This window comes from Acomys minous (genome assembly GCF_964271855.1).
Source record: "Acomys minous genome assembly, chromosome: 15".
Taxonomy (NCBI): Eukaryota; Metazoa; Chordata; class Mammalia; order Rodentia; family Muridae; genus Acomys; species Acomys minous.
Window position 1 is genome coordinate 98,484,121 of NC_140497.1, and position 10,092 is coordinate 98,494,212.

At 50.2% G+C, this 10,092-nt stretch overlaps 1 protein-coding gene across 4 annotated transcripts; it reads left to right on the plus strand.

Annotated features, from left to right (window-relative positions):
* The first annotated feature begins 1,965 nt into the window (after nucleotides 1-1,965).
* Nucleotides 1,966-9,596, plus strand: COQ10A (coenzyme Q10A). Of its 4 annotated transcripts, none has more exons than XM_084758594.1 (5): nucleotides 1,966-3,349; nucleotides 3,895-4,041; nucleotides 7,505-7,697; nucleotides 8,624-8,725; nucleotides 8,974-9,596. In XM_084758594.1, exons 1-5 carry the CDS (start codon nucleotides 3,210-3,212, stop codon nucleotides 9,139-9,141), a joined length of 750 nt encoding a protein of 249 aa, XP_084614720.1. In that variant the 5' UTR covers nucleotides 1,966-3,209; the 3' UTR covers nucleotides 9,142-9,596. The 4 variants fall into 4 exon arrangements, with proteins under 4 accessions (XP_084614720.1, XP_084614721.1, XP_084614722.1 ...); XM_084758595.1 differs by lacking the exon at nucleotides 1,966-3,349 and adding an exon at nucleotides 3,385-3,522; XM_084758596.1 differs by lacking the exon at nucleotides 1,966-3,349 and adding an exon at nucleotides 3,392-3,504.
* Nucleotides 9,597-10,092: the final 496 nt, after the last annotated feature.

Below are 10,092 nucleotides of genomic sequence, written 5' to 3' on the forward strand. Positions count from 1 at the left end.
GGTGGCTCACAACCATCTATAATGTAATCTGATACCCTCTTCTGCAGATAAAGTACTCATATGCAATAAATAAAATAAATAAATCTTAAAAAAAAAAAAAAAAAAAAAAAAAAAAAAAAAAAGAGTAGAGTACTCATATACATTAAATAAATAAATAAAATCAACTGGGTGTAGTGGCAAACACCTTTATTTAGGGCTGGACAGATGTCCTGTGGTTAAGGGCACTGACTACTCTTCCAGAGGACCTGGGTTCAAATCCCAGCACCCACATGGCCGCTCACAACTGTTTGTAACTCCAAGATCTGACACTCTCACACAGACACACATGCAGGCAAAACACCAATATATATCAAATAATGGTTTAAAAATAGTTTTAAAAAATTAAATAAAATAAATAAGGCTCAAGAGATGGCTCCGAGGTTAAGAGCACTGGTTCCTCCTGAGGTCAATTCCCAGCAACCACATGGTGGCTCATAACTATCTATTATGAGATCTGATGCCCTCTTCTGGCACGAAGGTGTTACATGCAGGTAGAGCACTGTATTAATAATAAATTAATAAATCTTGGGCTGGGCGTGGTGGTGCACGCCTTTAGTCTCAGCACTGGGGGGGGGGAGGGCAGACGCAGGCAGATCACTGTGAGTTCGAGGCCAGCCTGGTCTACAAAGCAAGTCTAGGTCAGACCCTGTCTCGAAAATAAATAAATAAATAAATCTTTTAAAAAAATAAAATGTAAAATAAAAGATTAAAAAAGAGAAACTTGTAAGTTAAGGCAAATGTCCCTTTTTAAATGTTTACAACGTAGGAAAATATAAGAAACACACAAAACAATGAGAAAATACAGGATACATGCTTGTTTTCACAGAATTTAGTGTTCAGAGTGGTGCTGACGAGGGTTCAGCCAAGAGAATCTTCCTGGAGAAGGTGTTTTGAGTCAATAATTAAAGGAAGTTATTGGTGTAAAATAGCAAGGATCCAAGCAGAACTAAAGGGAATGAACCAGGGAAGGATTAAATGGGAGTAATTAGCTTTTTAATTAGTTGGAGAACAGCAAGCACATTGGTTTTGCAGGGCTACCGGACCGTAGGGATTGTGAAACAGTTAAGTCGGTTACCGCACTGTTAATGAGGTCACAGTTCAGTCATGCATTCCAGTCAATCTCTCTTTTACCCAACCTGCTCCTTCTGCCTCACTCCAAGCAGCTGTCTCCTACGTCAGAGGAGGTGGGTCTGGACCAGGGAGTGAGGCTGGAAGGAGTAAGCTGCCCTTCAAGGTCATATGCCATCAGAGCACCGCAACTGAACTGGAAGGAGATCCCCTAGCTGGGGAAGGGAAGCGGGAGTGAGAACAGAACATGGCGGGACTCCCTGAAGCGCTCAGAAGGAAAGGTCTCAGAAAAGGAAAGAAATTACGTCATTCTGAACCTAGGGAGTTCACGCCTCCCAGGAGGGTGGAAGAGAGAGAGAGAGCAAGAGGAAAAGAGACAAATCGTTCATTTGGTCACGCCCACCCACCAACCCACTCCCACACAAAACTAAAGAAAAAAAACACCAAACTTTTTAGTGGGTGTGGGTGTGGGTGGGTGTGTAGGTCAGAGGAGAGGGCTCTCTCCATTGGACGGCGGGGTTGGGGGTGGGGCGGGTCCTAGGAACTGAATTCAGATCAGACTTGGAAGCAAGCATCCTTACCCACTGAGCCACTGGACAGCCTCGTTTTGACTCTGAGATGGAATCTGGGGCCTTAGGTGTGTCATGCACTCAACTCGCATCACAGCCGAGCTTTGATTGCCTGTCTTCTCGCCGCCACCATATTCAACTGTCAAGCAAAGCTCGGATGACTGTGGAGAGCTGCTCTGGGGCGGCCCCAACGTCCTTAAATTTAGCCTCACGTGGGAGAATGTTCTTGCACCCGTGTCTCTCTCTCTCTCTCTCTCTCTTTCTCTCTCTCTCTCCCTCCCTCCCTCCCTCCCTCCCTCTCTCTCGTTTTTCGAGACAGGGGTCTCTCTGTGTAGCCTAGGCTATCCCGGACTCACTTTGTAGACCAGGCTGGCTTCGAACTCACAGAGATCTGCCTGCCTCTGTCTCCCGAGTGCTGGGATTACAGGCGTGCACTCTAGTCTCTTTCTAATTTATATCTCCTTTCTCTTTTTCCTTTGTTCTTACTTTCATCAAGAGCAGCTGTTTTCTCCTTGTCTAGTAGGAAGTAGCGTGTGGTACCACTGTCTGGCTTTCTGCCTATGATATTTCATCCTCCACAGAGTATACATTTTCCCAGACAGTGATGGTTCTTTTCTCTAAAAGTGAATCTTGGCCAGTTGTGGTGGCTCACGCCAGTTGTTTCAGCAATTGGGGAGGCTGTGGAGCTGTCCCCTCCTGGAGCTCATGCCTGTAATCTCAGCAGCTGAGAGGCAGGAGGACCTTCAAGAGTTCGAGGCCAACCAGGTCTATATAGTGAGGGCGTCTCAAAGGATTGGTTTGAGAGTGGGGCCTGCCTCAATGCAGACCTGGGTTCTCTAAAACTGGTTATGTGGCCCAGGCTGGCCTGGAATTCGTGGCAATCCTCCTGCCTCAGACTCCGACTTCTTTATGGGACGGTATTGAAGTGGAAGTGCAAATTCAAGGCCAGTTGGAACTAAGGAGCTGAATGAGGAAAGGGGGACGGAGGAGGGGAGAGAAGAGCGCGCAAGCCAGTCCGGAGCTTGTAACGTTGCTGTCCTTTTTCCAAATCAGCAGCAGGCCCATGCGAAGGCTGCTGAGTGGAGCAGAGCCTCTCAGTCCGAGGGGCTCCGGGAGACCGTCCTCAGGGCGTCCACAGACATCTGCCGTTGACACGCCCACGACGTCGCCTCTGCGCCTACGTACCAGGTCCTGTGACCACAGACTCGCCAAGTAGTGAGTACCAGGAGACCTAGCTCCCCCCGAGTCATCGCTGCAGCTCCTCAGACACGCACCCGGCGCCCTTTCTTTCTCTCCAGAGGTGTCAAAGAAAACTACATCTCCCGACAGGCAGCGTGGCCCCTTCCTCCCTCGCTCTTCTACTCCCGAGCCCTGTCCACGGCGTGACGTGAAGGGGACCGGGAGCTGCGGTCACCGCTTCAGTGCTAGCCTAGCCGGAGCAGGGCGCGCGGGCCGGAGCAGGGCGCACGCAGCCGGAGGAGCCAGCCCGGCCTCGCTCGCCCTCAGCCCAGCGCGCCAGGCAGGGGCGCGCGCATGGCTTGTGCGGGCGCGCGGAGGCTCCCGGCCCCGACGCGCGCCGCCGCCCGCAGCTACGGCGGCTTCTGGCTCTGCCGGGGCGCGCGCTCCGTCCCGACCCCGCCCCCGGGCCCTCCGCGGCCGCCGCGGCCAATGAGGTGAGAGGCAGGCACCAGCACCCGCGCAGGACCGGAGGGGGGTCTGCGGTGGAGGGGGGCAGCCCTTAGACGGCGGGCAGGAGGAGGAGGAGGAGGGCTGGCGTTGTCAGTGCCCATCACCCCAGGAGCCCTAAGAGCGCTCTGGAGATGCGCCTGCAAGTTCCGTGCTCGGGGTGGGCGCGCGCCTGCCACTTCTCGTTCCTTCCCGGGCGCCCAGGCGGTGATGGGCCTGGTCAGGGCTAGGGGTCAGAGATGCTTGAGTTTGCTTGAGGCGGTAGCGTTGTCCCAAAGGCAGCTGGCACTTCAGAAGTGCCCTTCTTTTTTCCCCATCCCCACCCCTGGCCCTGTCCTCAGCCGCCCTCGACCTTTCACACTCGTGACTTCCTGGCCAGCTCGCCCAGCTAGCTGCAGCAGGTGCTGGGGGAGGGAGAAGAGCTTGCCCAAACGACCTTCCTCCGTGGTGCATCCCTCTACCCCTTCACCTAGAACTGGTTGAACATAAAAAAAGAATCGTGACGCTGCCTCTCTTTTCCTTTTGGCGCTAGGTTTCTGATTTCCTGTAACCTCTTCTTGCCTCGCGCCGCCCAGGTCTTGGCGGCCGAGGCTGGCCTACCTCCCAGTCGTTCCTTCATGGGATTTGCTGCCCCCTTCACCAACAAGCGAAAGGCTTACTCGGAGCGTAGGATCATGGGGTGAGCATCCTTCTCTTCCCTGCAAATAAACAACCATGTGCCAACAGTGGGTAAGATCCACACTGGGCCACCCGCCTCCCCAACAACGTTTTTTTGTTGCCAGCATTCCAACCTAATTTCCCTCCTCCGTTGCTCTCGCCGCACGTGCATTAAATAATCTAGAACTGAGTTACATCATAGAAACATATCAAAGCCACCGGGTACTTGGGTGTGGTGGCAAAAGCCTGCAATCTAAGCTCTGGAGGCCAGAGGCAGGATTACAAACTTGAAGCCTCCCTGGACTACAGAGCCAGAGCCTGTGTCATGCATATTGTGCGTGCACACATACATTTTGGTTTTTTCAAACTGGGTTTCTCTGTGTTTCCCTGGCTATCCTGGACTGTCTTTGTAGACCAGGCTGACCTCGAACTCACACACATCCGCCTGCCTCTGCCTCCCAGAGTGTGCCACCACACCCGGTTTTGGTACCTGTTTTGTTGTTGTTGTTGTTTTGTTTTGTTTTGGAGACAGGGTTTTTCTGTAGCCTTGGCTGTCCCGGACTCGCTTTGTAGACCAGGCTGGCCTCGATCTCACAGCGATCCGCCTGCGTCACCATGCCTGGCCTGATGCCTGTTTTTTTAATGAGAGGAAGGGTGTGGATTTGGGTGGTGGGTGGAATCTGGGAGAAAGGGACAATGTGATCAAAATATATTGCATGAAAAAATTACATTTTCCGGGGGCTGGAGAGATGGCTTAGAGGTTTAAAGCACTGACTGCTCTCCAGAAGACCCAGGTTCAATTCCCAGCACCCACATGGCAGCTCACAACTGTCTGTAACTTGACAGCCTCACACAGACATACATGCAGGCAAAACACCACTGCACATAAAATAAATTTACAAAATAAGAAAACATTATTTTTTCAACAAAAAGGAGCCAAACATATACACACACAAAAAAAAATATAAATACAAGTTATTTTATTTCCGGGGCTGGAAAGCTACCTCAGCAGTTAAGAGCTCATGTTGCTCTTCCAGAGGACCCAAATTTGGTTTTCAGGACCAGTATCAGGCAGCTCCCACCTGTGAGTCCAGTTCTAGTGGTTTGTGCAGGCACCTACCACAACTCCCATAAATACATATGAATAATAAAATAAATGTTCTAGCTGGGAGCAGCTGTACATGCCTATACTTCCAGAACTTGGGAGGCAGATCTCTTGTGAGTTCGAGGCCAGCCTGGTCTACAGAGCTAGTCCCAGGACACCAAGGCTACACAGGAAACCCTGACTCAAAACAAACTTTGGGAACTGGAGAGTTGGCTCAGTGGGTAAGAGCACTCGTTGTTAGGAAAGACTGGGTTCAGTTCCCAGCCCCGCATGGAGGCACACCACCACCTCAAGGACCAGCATGCCTGTGGTGCGCAGACGTACACGCAGGCAAAAACACTCATACACACAAAATAATAAAACTATATCTAAAAGATGTCTAAACTATAATTTGGGGAGGGAGGCTGGAAGAATGGCTTAATGGCTAGAAGCCTGCAGCACTGGGTTCAGTTCTTAGCACGTACATTAGGCAGCCTGTGTCATGTACACCCCCTCCCCAGAACATACACATAATTTAAAAACTCTGGCAGTGGCGCATGCTTACGACTTCAACACTGTGGAGGCTCAGGCGGGAGAGTCCCTGTCACTTTCAGCCCACTAACCTGCACTACAGGCTAGACCTTTATAAAGGGGGTGGTGGTGAAATGCTGTGGAGGTGGGGGGGCTTCCTGTCAAGATTGGGGAGCCGAGTTTGATCCTCTGGATCTGCACGCTGAAAGAGGGGAGCAACTCCTGCACGTTGTCTTTTGACTCCCCAGTGCACACGCATCCCCATACACAGATAAATAAATGTGAAATAACTGAGTCAGGGTTTCTCTGTGTAGCCCTGGTTGTCTTGGAACTCACTCTGTAGATCAGGCTGGCCTCGAGCTCAGTGACCTACCTGCCTTTGAGAAGCAGTAAGCAATCCTAAATGCTGAGCTGCAGGTGGCTACAACTGCGCTGGTTGTTTTTATTTTTTCAAAGATCTATATGTAACTGTGAGTGTGTCACAAACATGGGTGCAGGTGTCTTTGGATGCCAGGGTTGCTTGATCCTCCTGGAGCTGGAATTACAGAGGTCATAAGTTACTGTGAACTCTCTGATGTGGGTGCTGGGAACCAAACCTGGGTCTTGTACAAGAGCAGCCAGCACTTTCAACTGCCAACGACTTAGCACCACCTACCGGCCACGTATGTGGTGCTGGGGACTGAGCCTCAGCCTTTCTGCATCTCAAACAAGCACCTACCAAGAGTTCCATGTCTAGTCCATAGCGTGGGCATCTTACAAAAATGTCCCATTTAGTCCTTACAAGCAAATGACCAAGTATTATGGGCTCCAGTGTATTACAGGCAGAGAATGGAGGGACAGGTAATTTACCTAAGGCTACACTGTAGAAGTTGTAGAGTTGTGTTTCTAATACTCAGGATGCTGAGACAGGAGGATCATGAATTTGAAGCCAACTCGGGCTCATAGTGAGTTAACCTGGGCTACTCAAGACTGTCCTTTTTTTTTTTTTTTTTAAAGATTTGTTTATTATGTACACAGTATTATACATGCATGCCAGAAGAGGGTACCAGATCTCATTATAAATGATTGTGAGCCATGATGTGGTTGCTGGGAATCGAACTCAGGACCTTTGGAAGAACAGACAGTGCTCTTAACCTCTGAGCCATCTCTCCAGCCCAAGACTGTCTTTTTTAAAACTCCAATGGCTTAGCAGGTAAAGGTACTTGTCACCAAGTCTAAAGACTTAAGAAGGAAAGAGAACTGACTGCTTCAAGTTCTTCTCTGATCTGTTCTATATGAAATAACTGAAAAAAATGAGATCTGACTACTAATAAAACTGACAACCTGAGCCAGGTATGGTGGCGCACACCTCTAATGCCAGCACTTGGGAGGCAGAGGCTGGTGGATCGATGTGAGTTCGAGGCCAGCCTGGTCTACAAAGGGAGTCCAGGACAGCTAAGGCTACACAGAGAAACCCTGTCTCGAAAAACCAAAACCAAACCAAACCAAACAAAAGACTGACAACCTGTCATCTAGAGCTTGTACTAGGATAAAATAACATAAAAGCATTGTGGTTTGAGGCTCTCTCAGTCAGTAGAGTGCTTGCCTAGCAAGCAAAAGGCTGTTTGGTCCCTAACACAAACCGGATGTTGTGTGCTTGATCACCTCGGCTCTCAGGAAGTCAAGGTGGGAGGACCAACTGTTCAAGATCGTCTCACCTATTCAGAGTTTAAGGCTAGCCTGGACTGCAGGAGCCTGTCGGGCGGGCGTGGGAAGCACTCACTGCAAATGCAACAGTCTAGGTTTGGCCAAGGGCTTTGCTTCAGAACCAATGGCCAGGCGCCCTTGCCCCAGCTGGCACTTGTTGGCTCTCTGGTTCCTCTTGCCCTAGGTACTCGATGCAGGAGATGTTTGAAGTGGTGTCCAATGTCCAGGAGTATCGAGAGTTTGTGCCGTGGTGTAAGAAGTCGCTAGTGGTATCCAGCCGTAAGGGTCACCTGAAAGCCCAGCTGGAGGTCGGCTTTCCACCTGTCTTGGAACGTTATACCTCTGCAGTCTCCATGGTCAAACCACACATGGTCAAGGTGAGGCCTGTCCAGGTGGGAGTCACCAGGAACTCTCATGTTCCTTGGCAGTTTCATATGCAAGGACTACTTTGCCTTTTCTATAATTACTTGATTTCTACATGTTAAATAAAGTCAGGGTTTCTCCACGTAGCCTTGGCTGTCCTAGAAATTACTCTGTAGACCAGGCTGGCCTTAAACTCACCTGCCTCTGCCTCTTGGGATTAAAGACGTGCACCACAACTGCCAGGCTGGGACAACCACTTTTATTTTGGGTGGTGCTTGGCTAACCCAGGATAACACACATGCTATGCAAGTAGTTCCACCAAGCTAAACTCTCTAATTCAGTGATTTTCAACCTTCCTAATGCTGCGACTCTTTTATACAGTTCTTTATGCTGTGGTGGTCCCCAATCATATTTTTTTTTTTTTTTTTGGTTTTTTGAGACAGGGTCTCTCTGTGTTGCCTTGGCTGTCCTGGACTCACTTTGTAGACCAGGCTGGCCTCGAACTCACATCGATCCACCAGCCTCTGCCTCCCGAGTGCTGGGATTAAAGGCATGCGCCACCACGCCCGGCCCCAATCGTAATTTTTTTCCATTGCTATTTCAAACTGTAATTTTGCTGTTATGAATCTTTTTGTTTTATGGAACAGGGTTTCTCTGTGTAACAGCTCTGGCTGTCCTGGAACTCACTGAGTTCCACCTACCTCTGCCTCCCAAGTGCTGGGATTAAAGGCGCGTGCCACCACTGCTCAGCTGCTGTTATGAATCTTAATGTACATTCCCGCCCCCCCCCCCATGGTTTTGGGTGACCCCTGTGAAAGGGCCTTTCATCAACCCCCAAAGGGGCCTTGAGCCACAGGTTGAGAACTGCTGCTGTGGCTCCTATAACACTACCCCTCTTCCTTAACAATGGGAGCTACTAGCCAACTGTATCCTACTCCAGGCTGTCTGCACCGACGGCAAGCTCTTCAACCACTTAGAGACTGTTTGGCGATTCAGCCCTGGCATTCCTGCCTACCCTCGAACCTGCACTGTGGACTTCTCGGTGAGTCAGGCTTTCTGGCACAGGCCTGGGACTGGGGATGAGGGTAAAACTAAACACTAGAAGTCAGCAAGTTCCCGGAGGCTTAGGTCCGTATCAGGTTTGCATTTTCCTCAATTCTAAGTCAGGATTCTCAAGTGCTGTCTGGAGGGGATGAGGAGAAAAGGGCACAACAGACCAGTGTCCTTGATCTGGCCACAAACTGTCCAAGAGGCCCTTGAAGTTTCTGACTATCTCTTATGCATTTCCAGATTTCCTTTGAATTCCGTTCTCTGCTGCACTCCCAGCTGGCCACCATGTTTTTTGATGAGGTGGTAAAACAGAACGTTGCTGCCTTTGAGCGCCGGGCAGCCACCAAGTTTGGTCCAGAAACAGCCATCCCCCGGGAACTGATGTTCCATGAAGTGCACCAGACTTGAGACAAGGGACTGTCCCCTTGCCTCTACCCCCTGTTCCCACCCAATTTTTATTTATTTTGTTTGGCTCTTGCTCTTCACCTCTTAATTCTTCCTAAGCTGAGCTGCATGCTGGCTGCACACGTGGAGAGAGACAGCAGGCATGGAAGTGAGACAGGCACACAACAAAGGGTCAGGTGCCTTCTGAAAGCCTCATCGCCCATAGCGGCCCCTAGGCCATCAAGGGATAGCGCAGTGGCGCCCTCACACAGAGGCATCGGCAGGCAAGCACCTTTGACCCGTCAGCTCAGGAACACGTGCATACTATCGGACAGGTAGAGAGTGAGGAGCTGCTTTAACAACAGTGCCAGAGCAGAGGAGAAACCCCTCAACAGTGTGGCCTACATTGCCAGGGTATGTCTTTTTCTTCCATGTGGCCTGAGTTTTTATAAAACTTCAATAAATTGTGACAGTGTGAATCTGCCTTTTCCCTCTTTTGTTACTGTTCTTGGAGTGAGAGCGGTGGGATAACATAGTAAGCAGAAGAAAGTCACAGCTTCCTGGACATAGTGTCCCTGCTAACTATAGCAGTGTATCCCGTATGCCAGGACCTAGTAGCTACCCTCTTGCCTATTTATAGTCTTTTCCAGAAGGTCAGCTGTACTAGGAGTCTCAGGACAGAGTCATATGGTCTTAGACCTTCCATGTATCTGATGCCCCCCAGGACCACCCCTTATTTGGGAGGCCTCCTTAAGCAAAGTGGCAAGAAGACACACTGCAAGTGCCCTCTAGTGCCCAGGTTTGGAGCTAGCAGCCCTCCATCTGTCCTTGTACAGCTCTTGCTCCTTTCACCTAGTGGGCTAGACCAGCTGCTGACTTGGTCAGGAAAGTGCTTGTAAGGAGGGAAGAGGGTTAAAGGTCAAAGGACTTCCTAACCTTGGAGAAAGACTGACTGTCCAACTCGTCAGAAGAGAG

Excerpts from the sequence above, each read along its gene's own strand:
- COQ10A (XM_084758593.1), top strand. The coding sequence starts at position 3,573 with ATGGGCCTGGTCAGGGCTAGGGGTCAGAGATGCTTGAGTTTGCTTGAG. Across the intron at positions 3,764-3,894 it reads CGCCCAGCTAGCTGCAGCAG|GTTTCTGATTTCCTGTAACC; the intron begins GTGCTGGGGGAG and ends TTTTGGCGCTAG. Across the intron at positions 8,726-8,973 it reads CCTGCACTGTGGACTTCTCG|ATTTCCTTTGAATTCCGTTC; the intron begins GTGAGTCAGGCT and ends ATGCATTTCCAG.